At 40.1% G+C, this 14,765-nt stretch overlaps 1 protein-coding gene across 6 annotated transcripts in view; it reads left to right on the top strand.

Moving 5' to 3' along the window:
* Window positions 1-14,765, top strand: part of SVIL (supervillin) — a 137,737-nt gene that overhangs the window by 76,298 nt on the left and 46,674 nt on the right. For 5 of the 6 annotated variants that reach the window (XM_035545202.2, XM_035545204.2, XM_035545205.2 and 2 more), the window contains 3 exons: window positions 3,897-3,954; window positions 4,081-4,232; window positions 4,635-5,316. In XM_035545202.2, coding sequence (XP_035401095.1) covers window positions 3,947-3,954; window positions 4,081-4,232; window positions 4,635-5,316 — 842 coding nt within the window. In that variant the 5' untranslated portion in view covers window positions 3,897-3,946. The remainder of the gene's footprint in view (window positions 1-3,896; window positions 3,955-4,080; window positions 4,233-4,634; window positions 5,317-14,765) is intronic. The other variant, XM_050708610.1, reaches the window with a different exon arrangement.

Below are 14,765 nucleotides of genomic sequence, written 5' to 3'. Positions count from 1 at the left end.
ACTGTCACCTCTTCAGGTGGGGAGAGGAGAAGGAAGGAACAAGATTGGTTGGCTTCACTAGTGTGTTACATTTTCCTCAAAATTAAAATGTTTATACCCGTGTTGCAATTGAGGAAGCATGCCTGTGGCAGGTTCGTTTTGAACCACCTTTATACAAACTTTATAAACCTATACCTGTGTGCAAGCTTTATAAACGTATATCTCCACCCTCTGCTAGAGACTTTTGGAAAGCTTGACTCAGTTTTTACAGCTTGTGTATTTAAAAACAAAATTTGCATGTGTTGGAACATGTCTGCAACTTTATCAGCACGTGTCTGCTCTGCTATTATCAAAGAGGGCTTTCAGCAAAAACATTTATATTCTGAAAGATTTCTGAATTCAGTAAGAAAACTATCACTTTAAAGATTTTTTTCATAAAATTCTTATAAGGTGCACTCCAAATGTACTTTTCATTATTATTATGGGATGAGACATGGAACAATGCTGCTTTTGCTAAGTATCTGGTCTGACAAGGTAATTGTAGACCTTCTACTCAGTTACTGTAGACCTCTGAAGGTCTACAGTTACCGAAATTAAGATGCCTCTTGACAATCTGCATGAGAGGATATCCTACCACAGAAATCTGCTCAACATTCTAAAATAAAGCTTGAAGCCCAGGGCTGTTCCTAAACTGTTGTGGTTCTTCCTCTTTCCCTTTACTATACTGACCAACAATGCTTATGACGTGTTGGCATGAAGTATCTTCGATAAGGAGCTTTTACTGTGAAACAAATTATTTTAAGCTTTTTAGTCGTTTCTCGTGTGCTATATCAGAATCATGTTTGCTGAATCAGATCTTTGTGCTACCTTTTAGGTAGAGGTGTTATCATTCTTTATGTTGTCATGGATGTCTTTGAGATGCTATGGTTTCTGATGGTAATGTGGAAAACCATTCATGAACAGATTGGAAGCTGGCACCAGCATATTCAAACTGCAAACCGAAAAAGAGAAACCTGATCACCTTAGCATGCAAGGGCCAACCAAAGTCCTTGGGACAGAAACTTTTCCAACTAGCTTTCATGATTTGAAGTCCTATATTTTATTTAACAAAAAGAAATCACTAAAGCAGTAGAAGACATCTTGCATTTTTCTTCTTTTTTTGTATATGGTTTTTTTTTTTTTTTTCGTTGTATAGATGAAAAATATTACTGAAACTGTTTTCACAAGAAAAGCTCCGTAGATATTGGCCAACCCAGCTGAAATTACTGTCTGGAATCTCAAGTGTGGAAAAAGTGTAAGGCAGCCTAGAGTAGTCCCATGCTATTTTTGTCCCATCTTGTTTGGGAAGGTGTTGGAGAGATGCTTCATGAGTCCAGTGCTCTTTTTAGGACTGCAGAGCTGTAGTAGAATCTCTGGAACTTCAGCTAACACATAGTGGGAGGGTGTTGAACTAATGCTGCTGGGAGCTCTTCGGAAATTCCAAATATCTTGTATGAGAATGACTTGTAGGCAAATTTCCTTTTTTCTGAGGAAAAAAAAAGATTGATTACATGAAGCTCAGTTTCAGAGCTTGACTAAAACTATGTAAAAGGCCTGTTCTGTGATGGTTTTAAGGACCATATAAATTGGTGACTAGGGAAGAGAAATGATCAGGATTTGGATGGAATGTGGTTTTATTAACTGTGAGCTATGGAGGTCTTTGACCTGTCTGAAGTGGCAGAACAATTATGGGTTTTGTGTTAACCATTTTATGTATGTACAGGCAACAGATGGAACAGAAAAACCCTAATATCCAGAGGACAAACTTAAACAGAAGTAGGTTTGGCAGAGGTGAAAGCAAAGTATTTATGAGAAATCATTTCCTTCAGTGTGAACGTGAGACGGCTGGTTTCACATGGATAAAGTCTTTGCTGAATACAGTTCCACCGCTAGCACAGCTGAGTAGGCAGGGCAGCAGTGGGAACGCACCATTTATTGGGAGAAAAGTCTACGAAAACGCAGTGTCAGGGCTCATCTTTGCTTTAATCTTGGTTCAGCATGCAAATTTTCCATTGGCCAAGTCCAGTCCCCATCTGTCTCCAGCGATCTCTACCTGGAGCTTGTTGGCTTTCAGTGACTATCTTCATTTGCAGGTCAGCTTGGTTAATAGTGTAGGCTTCAATCTGCTTTGCTGCAGGTGCTTAAGCTAGGTATGGAAGAGGTAACCCCATGGGTTAGCTGTGTTATATCTAGCTACTCTGTGCTTCTAGTCATATCAAATGTGTACATCTTAGATTTTTCATTGCATGATGACAATCAGTTTGACTAACCTGGCTTGAAAAATTCAAGTGGATAGTTTTAGACTGTTCTGTAAAACTGTAGACTGGGATTTTTTCAGAGTGCCCCAGATGATTTTTTCTCCCGTGTACCCTGTATTCCCTGTAGGCATCCATCTGTAGCCTCAGGTTCTGTATTAATACTTCACTCATTTGCTTCCCTGAGTAGTCATGATAAGAATCCATCCAGTCTTGCTGGTCAGAGGCATTTTACCTGGAGTCCTAGTGGCTTTTCAGCACATAAGGGTAATATAACAGCCAGTGTTAAAGGCATCTGTCTGTATCTAGCACTAACTGTATCTAGCACTATGATGTACAAGCACTGATACTGACTACAGAAAACCACCTGGGTATGTGGCAGCTCAGCTGAAAACCTGACTTAGATTTGCCCATAAACTCTAACAGTTAAGAAGATAGGGAGAGAAACTGCACCTGACCTTTAAAAGGGTGGTGTTTCAATAATGTTTAACAAGTATCTAGAGCTATGAAGTCCAGTAGGGAATAGAGCTGATAGAATTACTTTTACACTGGTGTGGTCTTCTAGACTCTCCTGAGTCATCAAGTGTTTCTGATGGCAGTCTTGGGCTGATTTATCAGGCTGTGGACTATAGTTTGCTTTCATTTCTGATCCCTGGGTAAACAGGATCAGAAATCTAGAGATGCATTGCATTAAAATAGCTTCAGCTTCTGGCTTAAAAAAACAAACAAACATAAGCACACCTTTTGGCACCGTGTCTTTGCTAAGGCAATGACATTCAAGGGCCTTTTGACATTCCCAGCCCCACTCCAATCCACTGCATCCCTTGACAGCTTGGATGGTTTCTCTTCCTGGTGGTAAGAGGTCACACCACACTTGTTTACGTAGCACTCACTGCTCCAGTGTGGTTTGCGAACATCACTGATAACCATGCACACATATGTATATATATAGGGATTACCTCATCTATCATGCCTCCTGCTGGTTCACTACTGTTTTGTGAACTGTGACAGCTGTCTACTAGCACATAACACCACCTAACAATTTAGGGCAAGAGAGGGAAAGTATGTCCAACTAAAACTGAATGGGAAAACTAGCAAAGTAGAAAGTGATTAGCCATGCAGAAATATCATGAGAGTACATGGTAGTTTGCACAGGTTTTCTCCAGTCATGAGCCACGTGTGGGAGGAGGAAGTAAGGAATAAGGGACACCATTTTTCTCTTTAAACATGGTCACCAATCTTTGTGTAGACAGGGTAAGCAATAACTCCATACTGCCTGGTTTGGAAGCAGTTACTACAGCGTGTAAGCTTGGTGTTACCTAATCAAAATATAACTTGTCCAGTTTACACTAGATCTCAAAAAATGCTCAGGTGGCATAGCAGATTCTAGCATAGCCTTGAAGTACTTGGAGGACTCCTCGGTGCCCATGTGCTTAATGCACTTGTGACAGCAAGCTTAGTAAAGTAGCAAAACAAGAGGTAAATACTTGTTACCAGACAAAAACTATGAGAAACCTCTTAACTTTTTTGACTGTTCCTTCTTATTCTGAAGTATTTTAGCAAGTTTCTTTGAGTTTCTGAAACTTAGTGGCTTATAAACTGTATAATCTTTTGTTGTCTCAGTTTCAGAATTAAGAAAACTGTTTGAACCAAACAACCAAGATTTTTTGGAAATGAAAAGGTAAAAAAGAAAAAAGTCTTTAGCCCATAAAACAAAACACACAGCTTGTTTTGTTTCCTCCTCTTAGAAACTCCCCCCTCAAATCTTCAAAGATATTTGACTTCACATTTTTCAAATCTTTTTCAGAAAAGAGAGAATAGCTAGACGCTTAGAAGGAATTGAAAATGATACACAACCTATGCTTCTACAAAACTGCCCAGGGTCAGTCACACACCGTTTACTAGAAGAAGATACACCAAGATATATGCGTGCAACTGATCCATACAGTCACCACTTAGGTAAGTAGTATATATAAGTCAATCTGTTGCTAAATTACTTATTTTCTACCCCTATCATACGTTCAGTTCACAGAGAAGAGTTTTATAGGACAGCTGTGCAGACTTTTTTTTAACGTCTTTTAGTTCTATGATTGTCTTATTTGATAAAGGTCAATTATATATATTGCTTTACGAGAATAATTTGATGTGAGACTTTTAGAGGATTGTGACTAATACACACTTAATCATTTTTATGTGTTTTCAGAGACTATAGTGCAGAAGTGTAATGTATCTGTGCAGCCACTAGTACATTTTGATTTGTAAGAAAATGGAAAACACTTAGTCCACTTAATGTGAAGGGTGGGTGTGGTACGTGGTGGAGTTTGGGGATGGATTGGCCCATATATGTTGTACTTTTGACAGGAAGATCAAATGAAGAGGAGGAAACTTCAGATTCTTCTGTAGAAAAACAACCCAGGTCATCCAGATACCGAGCAGAAATCACAGGAGGAAATACAGAGCCCTTGTATACAGGAAACATGGATACCCACGAACTAGAGTCTAAAGCTGAAAGAATAGCTAGGTACAAGGCAGAGAGGCGGCGTCAGCTGGCAGAAAAATACGGATTATCTCTTGATTCTGATTTGGATTCTGACTACTCGTCTAGATATACACGGGCAAGGAAAGATCCCGACAGTTTGGAAAGAAAGGGAGTGAAAAGTGAAAGGCAAGATGATGAAAGTAAGGACTCTAGCTCCTTGTATTCATCCAGGACTGAGGCGAAGGAGTCAAAGAGTGTGATTTCTGAATCCAAGGAGTACTCCAGCCATGAAAAAGATGGTATCCCAGCTAAAGAAGAGCTCTCAAATGAAAAGAGTGATAAAAAGGCAGATGATGATAGTGCCATTAGACAGGCTTCTGACCCATCAGCAACCTTGGATAGTTCCGTCTCTCATACCCTTTCTGGACGAGAATCTTCCTCTTATAACGAAGTGCCAATATCACCAAAGCAAACCCCCAGAGAGTCCCTTTCTTCACCAAAGCGGGCAGCCTCACCAATCCATTTGCAGAATGACCAGCCCTTGCACAGTAACATCAGACAAAGGTAAGCATGATTTTTTTTGCTTGGTTATACAATTTGCTTGTTTAACTTATTCACCTTCTGCAGCAGTATCTATACTATTTATGAGAATATATTTATTGCCCTTGAAGAATGCATTTATTGGGTTTTGAATGTCTAATAGAATCATAGAATGGTTTGAATTGGAAGGGACCTTAAAGATATCTAATTCCCACCCCACTTCCACTAGACCAGGCTTCCCGAAGCATTCATCCTGGGATGGGGCATCCACAGCTTCTCTGGGCAACCTGTCCCAGTGCCTCACCACCCTCTGAGTAAAGAATTTCTTCCTAATGTCTAATCTAAATCTACCCTCTTTTACTCTAAAGCCATTCCCCCTTGTCCCGTCGTTACACTCCCTGACAGAGTCCTTCCCCAGCTTTCCTGTAGGCCCCCCTTAGGTACTGGAAGGCCTCTACAAGGTCTCCCCAGGGCCTTCTTTTCTCCAGGCTGAACAACCCCAACTCCCTCAGCCTCTCTTCCTGGCAGAGGTGCACCAGCCCTCAGCAATACAGTCTCAGGCTGGTTTGGTTGGATTTATTGAATTTCTGATACAAGGAAGTGGGTATCTGTATTTCTGCGATCAGTTATGCGCTTGACTTACCTTTATACTTAGAGAATTTATGCTAAGATTAGGTCCTGTTGGGAGAGTGGAATAATTGATGTTTAAGATATTTATACAAACTAGAAATTGAAGCAGGTACAGTTCTAAATCTGCTTTTTTTCATTAATTGTTATAGCAAGCCTTTAACTTTTCTCCCGTGTATCCTGTAATTGTTTGGTCAGGGTTTCCAAGTAAAGGCAAGTTGTTTGTCAATGAAGATTTGAATAGCTTTATGACAGTTTCTGCCAAGATAAAACAGGTCTCAGAGTTAAAAACTGAAAAGTGTCTTGGGTTAGTTGAAAAAATAGACAACTTGTTTTCCTGCTATGAAATGTGAAAACCCTTTTGAACTGTGATAGTTGATCCCTCAGATTGTATCAGGGTACATGTGTGAAGGGGCAGAAGGGGGAGTTAAAATTCCATGCTGAAATAGGAAAACATAGTCTCTTTCTTGGTATGCTGAATTACTTCAGATTCGACTAATTTAATCCAGCAGCAGGGCAACCAGATTTTTCCAAGAGGAAAAGAAAAGCTTTCATTAATTTTACATTGTAGTTCCACATGGTAATGCAAAAACAGACTATCAAGGTGTTACGGTAACTGAAAAACAACACTTGACTAAGAGTTTTTAAATCTTATGTTTTTCTTTAAGTCTGATTCTTCAATTTCTAGATCATCGCATATACGAAAAATAACAGGTGTAAAAAGAAGATATGTTGGAGTGTTGCAGTCAAAAAGGATACCAATTGTAGTAGGAATTCCACTGCAAACACATCTCCATCATGCAGAGACTTGCTGACAGTTTCTAAACAGAAGTGTTTCTAAGCTGAGATGAACTGGCATAAGCTGAAAAGTTTAGACTTTTTTCCATCTTAACCACAGAAGCAGTGAGTTCAGAAACAAACTACCTTGACTGGACTTCTTTATCCTTTCCATCAAAATCACAAAATCTGATCCTTATTTAAAAGTCATTAAATGGTTGCAACTTTTCTTATTAACTCCCTTAAAGTTTGAATGAGGAAGCAATCTTCCACGTCAAAGGTTAACAACGTGGTGGATTGATCAAATCACCTATTTACAGTGCTTGTAAACTGCTGAAAGGTACTTTCGCTTTCTTTTTTTTTAATTTCACTTTATTGAATAGGACACACTGTTGAGAGTCTTCTAATATTTTTTTTCATATCCTTTCATTATTCAGGTGATTTGTAATCTGTTCACCTTCTTTTGCATGGATAGATGTATGTATGAGATATCACTGGAATCCCACAATTCAACTGAAGTTTTAAAGGAATATAATTATTTGAAGAAAAAAAAAAAACAACAAAAAGCCCTCAGAGGAAAGCCAGCATACTTAGGAAGTACTATATTTTATTTAGTTTATATTGTAATCTTACAATTCTGCTACTATAGTAAGGAAAATAATCATTGCAAGATCATCCACAGAACTGAGAACAGAGTTGTACTGAAACTCATTGAGCTGACTGGGTTATTCCAGACCACAAAAACTTGTCTCTGAAGCAGCCTCAACTCAAATACTACAAAATACTATTCCTTAGCTTCAGACAGTCAATTTGAGATAAATCTCTTGACTATTCCAATTACTGATAGGAAGGGGTATTGAAAATTGGGAGGAAGTGTTTTGGCTGGTTCCTTCTTAGTTTTATAAGTTGTTTTCTTTGTTTTATAAGGTGAAGGAAGGGACCAAGTTTTTATCCTTAGGAAATCAAAGAGAGTAGCCTATCAAACTTTATAGCCGAGAACGTGTCTGCTGCAGTGTAAAAGGGGGTTTCATTTTCTTTACTTTCATAAAGCAACCCTAGTCTCCCTTTCTGTAAAGGGAAACCAATGAGATGCAGAACAATGAAATGCGTTGTAGATAATTTTCTCTTCCAGCTCGAGAGAAGTTAGGCTGCTGGCAGCATTGGTGGGGTGGCAGTTGTCCTGGCAAAACATCATAATGGCTGTAGAGAACCACCTCAATGAGCTCATTCAGAGATGAACTTTCAGAATGGAGAAGTCAGGTATCTTTAAAAAGATCTTTTCACTTTTAAATTCTGCTTTTTGAAGAGCAAGGATTTGTTCTCGTGAAGCAGTTTACCAAAATTTGTGCCTTAAAGGAATCAGAGCTAGCCCAGTGTGCTTTTCTAATGCAGCTCTATAAACCAGTTACAAATTCAGACTGAGCAGGGCAAAAGCATTATCACATCATTCACTAATTCCAGCTGCTTCTTATTAAAGCTGCCACCTCAAGCATTACCTCTTTCTATGACAAAAGGTACTGCAAAAGTTGGGCTGAAGAGAAATAACTAAGGAAGCAGTCTGTTTAATGGGGATATACTTTTTCATTTGTTAGAAGTTATATGTCCCTGTGAGATCTAGTGCTGTGTGAAGCACTATGGGATCAGTTGTGCTTGGCAAGAACTGGAGACAGGCCCCATCTGCAAGGTTTTTCTTTTTGGGGGGACTTAGTTGTTTTCCCCTTCCAAGTAAGAAAGTGGTAAAATCCATTTTCAGGTGGGTCCTGCTGTTAGCGCAGTTCCTGAGATTAAACTGAACAGTTCCATCCCATTTGTAGTGTGGTTGGTTTTCACTTAAGCTGCTCTGCAGAAGTTCTGTACTAACAAATGAGAGACTGGGGCAAAAGTGGAAGAAAGAAAGTGGAGCTTACTACAATGCTGGCTGCAAAAGAATATCAGATTCTTTCTAGATAAGGCTTGGGTCAGTATTAGCGTACAACAGGTTTCCCTCAACTACTGTCTTTCATGTCTTTTAAAGGAAACCATCTGCACCTGCAAAGACATGGTGTAGCTCTTACAGCAGCCAAAAGCTTGAATTTAGGATTTGGTTTCTTGTTTGGATACACGTGTAGACATTAGGTGGTATTTTAAAGGCCAAGTTGCCAAAAGTCCATTCTTTGTTTTAATGCCCTGACAACTTCCTGTGCTAGTGTGTATCCACTGTGTGATGCTCAGAGATTTACAGATAACCCTCGGAAACACTTGTTCCTGTTTCCGAATGGTAAAGAAGTCATTGCCTGTTTCCACGTGGTCTGTTTGAAGTTAATGTCTCTCACAAGGCCATTTACACAAGCACAGTAAAAGCTCAATTTCCAGATGGGTGCCAGTTTGACAGCAGCTTCCCATTATATGTATGGCAAACTTGTTTTTGTTAAATTTTAGTGTGCTGAATTCAAACTGGAAAATAAATGCAGCTTAGTAAGCACAGGAGCTTTATGCCTTTGGTCTTCCTATGACTTCAGTCTCCTACGTATCAATAATCAATCCTATTGTCCATCATTGAGAAGACAACAAAGTGCTGAGGAAGTAGCAGTTGACATTTTGTACAGTTTGCTGCTGAATAAAGCGGCTGATTAAATTCAAAACATGGCTTGCATTTTTCTGACTGCTCTCTTCAAAGGATGAATGATCAAATACAAATAATTCCTGCTTGCGCCCTGCCCACTATAAAATGTGCCGAAGTACACGTTAAGAAGCAAATGGGAAGTTTGCTTTCTACTGAGCAATTTCAGCTACTGGGCCAGCTCCTGGTAAAGCTCCTGTGAACACCTCCTGTTTGGTCAGCTCCTTGAAGAATTCAAAAACATTTGGGGAAAGAAAATGAAAGTTGTTTCTACAGTCAGTGGTTGGCTTTGTTCTGAGCTTGATTTGGATTTGGTGACAGCTGTGGGTGAGTCCTCAAATTCAACAGAGAATTTGTTGCAAATCAATTTATCTTAAGAATCTCTGATTTGATCTTTTCCAACCATTCTTATTAAATGACCAGCTAATAAAAACCAAAGTAGAGTACCCTCAGCTCAATTCGACAATTGGTGGGATTTTTGATGCCAAATGGCTCTAGTGTAATGTGAGGAGTTCCTTCAGAGTTAGCTACATGTAATGGGAAGCAGCCTGCCCTGTTGTCACCTCCAGGGGGTTTGTTTGTAAACACGAGTGTGGCCGGGCAGGCTGTGGTTGGAAGGTTAAAAGCATTTGCCAGGACCTGCTGTTGCTAGGGGTTGGGAACTAAAGCGGACAGGAGGAAAGCATTCAAGAAACTACGGGTAGGGAGCCCGCAACCGCTGTTTCCTGTAGGGCTGTTGAGTCTGCAGTGCCTTTGTTTCTTTTTTGCCTTTAAATCCAGTGAGGAAACAGGATGAAATGAAGACCAGATCAAGGTTGGGGATTATTTTGCCTGTTTCTTAAGCTTTTTGTTTCCCCAGTCGTGCAGTGACACAGCACGTCTTACCTGATGGGTCTCAGAGCTCACGGGGTTTGCATTGCTGAAGCTGCCGTGTTACGGTGTCATAAAAAGAGGGAGGGATTCCAGCTGTTCCAGAGAATTTCTTAGGAAGTACGATAGAGCCATTTAAGTTTCTAATTTCATTAAATTCATATTACTTCTGTGTTTTGGACCCACCGGGTAGTGAAAGGTTTTTACCACTGTAAATCACAAGTTAAAGGAGTGATATGAGCAACTTTTAGAGCTGTCCTTAAATCTATCCTCCAAACTGACCTGCAGTGGCAAATGGCAAATGTGACATTGTAGAGTTGCTTTCCCTTCTCAAATTCTGGACAGCGTACACTTGGCACATTTACCTTTGAAAACAACAACAACAACAAAAAATTAATGTTCAGAACACCATTTAGCTGTTTGTGGAAATAACACGATAGTCTGCTTCACAGTTTGTCACCTTGTAATTTGATTAATGTGCTGTACTTTTATTTTCCTGAACAGTTCTCTGTAACTACGTAATTGCATCTTTGTTTAAAAATGAAAGGGTTTTGAGCTCAAACGGGGGGAGGGAAGAGTGGGAGATGAGAGTGAGCAAATGTTGAGATTTTCTCCAAAACTACCTGAAGTTCTGTTTTCTGTAGTAGTGCAGGGAAATCAAAACCTGAGTGGTTTCTTCAGAAAGATTCGGAAGGGGACACACCTTCACTTATCAGCTGGCCCTCCAGGTATCATAAAACGTAGCTGTGTGGCTAACAATCAGACTGAACACCTCCCTTTTCCTCCCCTTTACCCTGGCATCATTTAACATTTGTCCTTTATTTTCCTTTAACAGCAGTGAGTTAGAAAGTATCATTTCTTGTGGATAAACAGCTGTTGAAACTTTTCTGAAGCATCTGCTTTTATTGTGACTTGCAACCAACTGGTATTTTGATGGAGGAGTACAAAATGCCCCTCACTTCTTCCACTGCTATTATCATACTGGCTTCCCCTACTTTTTGTAACTCCTTATTCTATCTCGTTTTGCACTCTGCAAACCAACAGATTTTTCTACCACAACCCAATCTGCATTAGCATTCCTTACAATAAAATCCTTGAATTCCAAAGGCATGGTGCAAGAAAAATAAAAATTTAATACTGGAAGGTAAAGCAAGATCTTGATCAGAGCTACAAGCAGCTGCTTTCTCCCACTTTGGTAACACATGCTGTTAGCCCACCCTGCGAAGCATTGCAGGAAGACTCTTTCCCATGTTCCTGGTTAAAATAATTCTTATAACCCAGTTGCTAACATCATTGTGGATGTTCTGGAGCATGCTTGGTACATGCATTATAGTTTACAGAATCACTTTTTAACAGTGAATAAACTTTCTGTGTTTAAGTAAACTTGAGAAGGTTCCCTGGTAAGTGCACCAATACTAAGAGATAAGAAACACCAAAATATTAGAAAGGTCAGTGTTTCAGATAAATTTGGATATCCTGAATTAATCCTCTCAGACATTAATTTTCATTTTATGTAAGTGGTGCTTTTTTAATAATATAAACTTCAAAAAGTCCCATAGCAGCAAACCTGGAATTGCACGTACTTCGAGCTGGATTACTGTTGACCAAAGGGTTTCTAACCTTGCTCAGAGTTAAAATCATTCTTGACACCCATTTGCAATGTGTATGTGATATTTACTAATACTCACCCTGTAAGCTGTATGACCACCTGGTGTGGCTGTAAAACTGCTAGAGAGTGGAGCTGCAGTTATTTTGTATAAAATAACTTTGTGTCTAATATAATATAATATATTAATAATATGTTATAATATGTATATAATTTTGTATAGTTGTAAAGCAAAGGCTGCCTCCAGGTGCGCATGCTTGTTTTTTTTGTTAGCGGAGTTGCATTAAGTGTCTACAGGTAGAACATGGCTCTGTGTTTTGCATGTGTGCTCCACAAGTCTAGAAGTGTTTCTAGAAAACATACTGGAGTAAGGTAACCTTTGGGAACATTCCTGTAGGTTTTGCATGTTGGAATGTAGTGAGACATTTTAAAACAGAATGCCTGATTCTGGTTTTCTTTTGTATCTGTTGATCTCCTGCAAGCCCACTAAACAACAACAGCCATGCCATAGTTTCACCTGGGGCTTCAAGGCTTGCACTTCCAATGTTTTTCTCACTGTACTAAGTTATACTACATTTAAGACATCTTAAATGTTACATGATACACAAAAGTAAACAAAATCTCAGACAACATCAGAAGGTTTAGGTGGAGATACCAACATGTGTTCTCATCCTCTCCCCAAGTATGCAACAGTATCTCAGTATGAAGTAAGCTGCCCAATGTTTAGAAACCTTTACAAATCTGAATAAATATAGGATTGTCAACAGAATATGAACCCAACACTTTAATAACATAAACGTGAGTTTGATTATCTTGTTTTTTTATTTGTTTGAGACTATGGGTATGTGCTGTTGGCCAAATGCAGTTGTGACCGAATGGGAAGATGCTGGCCGTTTTCGGGGCTTGCTCGGTTACCTCTCAGGAGCCATGCATGTTCAAGGGCCTGTGAATCACCTGAATGTTTTTGAGCAATATTACTGCTAATACTGGGGGGTAGGAAGGGGTAGCACCGTAATATTGCTCTCTTTTTTATATAGATTGCTTTTTATTTTAATATGATATTGCTGTCTGTACCCTCGGTCTGTGTTCCTTCCCAGATTGGGTATTGCTGTTCACAGCTTTGATCCTTTTTCTTTCTTAAAGAGTAAAAGTTAGAGAGAAACTGGTGAAAGAGGAAAGCGCGCGTGGAAGCCCCGAACCTGTCACAGACAGTGTCCCTCAGAGAAAATCCCATCCAGTGCCAGCCCACTACATGCCTCTTCAGACAGAAACATCTGCCTTTGATAGGGTTATAAATCAGCCCGTCAGCGCAGTCCGCCAACCAATACATGGCTATATCCAGCCTGCTGGCATTGCTCACACAGCTCAGCTGATGGCAACAGAAGAACCAGAAAATCTCCCTGTTGGCGGCCGCCTCCTAGCAGACAGCGTCAGCCTGCTAACAAAATCAGCAGCAGCCCCTGCATCGGAGAGTGACAAGAAAGAGGCGCTCGGTTATGGAGCAAAGCCTGATGAAGAGGAGTCCTTGGAGGGTGAGCAGGCTTCCAAAGGCAGAAGGCCGATTTTGCCATCTGAGATTCGCAAGCAAGGGAAGAGCCACGAAGGCCTCTTTGGAGGAGGAGAACTGGATACCACCATGGGGAGCTCCTCTTCAGCAAGCAAGCCGAAGGTTAACTCGGAAGTTCAGAGAGAGCTAGAGTGCAATAGGAGACAGGGTCCTGAGCAGCCCCTGAAGGCCCCGGAGAACATAGAAAGGAGCGAAGCTGTTATGTACATACAGAGCGGGTCTGTATCGCAGCCTGCCAAGGCAAAAGGTCCCGTCTGGAAAGTGTCAACAGCAAAGCATAAAGTCCTGACTCGCTCAATGTCTGACTATACGGTGGCTCCTAAGCTAGCATCTTTTCATAGTAAGGAGAGCACGGAAGCAAACGCAGCAAATGGTGAGATTGGCATGGTTGACACAAAAGTCTCTGTTGCCCAGCTCCGTAATGTCTTTCTGGAAACTGCTAATGCCAACAAGAAAACAGACCTGTAGGTGACATTTCAGACATATTTTCGTGTGAAACTTGCACGTCCTTGGCAAAATTACACACACTCAACATCAGTTGTCAGTTGTGTTGGGCACTTAAAGCACACAGCTTAGCTCTCACCAGTGTGTATTGGAGGCTGAGATGGTCTGAAGGCCGCTTCTGTGCTTCTGCTTGCTAGTCCAAGTTGTGATGGGGGTAGCTGGGATGTGTACGTCCATGCATGATACTGGAGGAGCATGCAGAGTGATCTCTAGTGGATTGTAGAGATGCTTACATCTATGCTTTACTTCTCTCTTCTATTTTCTTTTCTATGCGCTTTCTATCATGTGGTTTAAAAGCGAATCTCGGTTTGAGATGTCAACGTCAGGTAGCGCTTTGTCTGCCAATGGTGATCGCGAAAGAGGGCCACGAAGGCCGAGGCGCTATTTTACTCCTGGTGAAAATAGAAAGACTTCTGAGAGATTTAAAACTCAACCTATAACATCAGCAGAACGAAAGGAGACGGATAGGTAGGCATGTATGTGGTTCTGTGTAGTGTTCTGGTGCAGGTAGGCATGAACAAGCTTGTGAAGAAAATGTGTTCATTTGTTAGCATAAATATTTTACAAGGTTATCATTTCTCTTTAAAAATAATCGAGTATTGGTTATAGGATAAATTCCAATTGACTTGAGTATGCAGTTTCTTATAAAATAAAAACCAACAAAAACCAATTTGCTGCAAATCCCCCTGCATAAAATGGTAAACAGTGAATCATAAAGTATTACAGCTGTCTGGTTCTGTCTAATGATAAAAGCTTTTGTCTGGTTTTATATAAAGAGTTATATAAAATAAAGAGCCCATCTACCCTGCTTTATCATTTACTATTAAAAAAGTCTACAGATTTTGTGTTAAAAGACCTGGCATCAAATCTTAGATCTTCTGCAAGATGAACTGGAAATCATTTTCTTTTACTTTATGTAAGTG

This window comes from Cygnus atratus, chromosome 2, assembly GCF_013377495.2.
Source record: "Cygnus atratus isolate AKBS03 ecotype Queensland, Australia chromosome 2, CAtr_DNAZoo_HiC_assembly, whole genome shotgun sequence".
In the NCBI taxonomy this organism is placed as follows: domain Eukaryota; kingdom Metazoa; phylum Chordata; class Aves; order Anseriformes; family Anatidae; genus Cygnus; species Cygnus atratus.
Note: the sequence above shows the minus strand (reverse complement) of the source record. Positions and strands in the feature narration are given on the sequence as shown.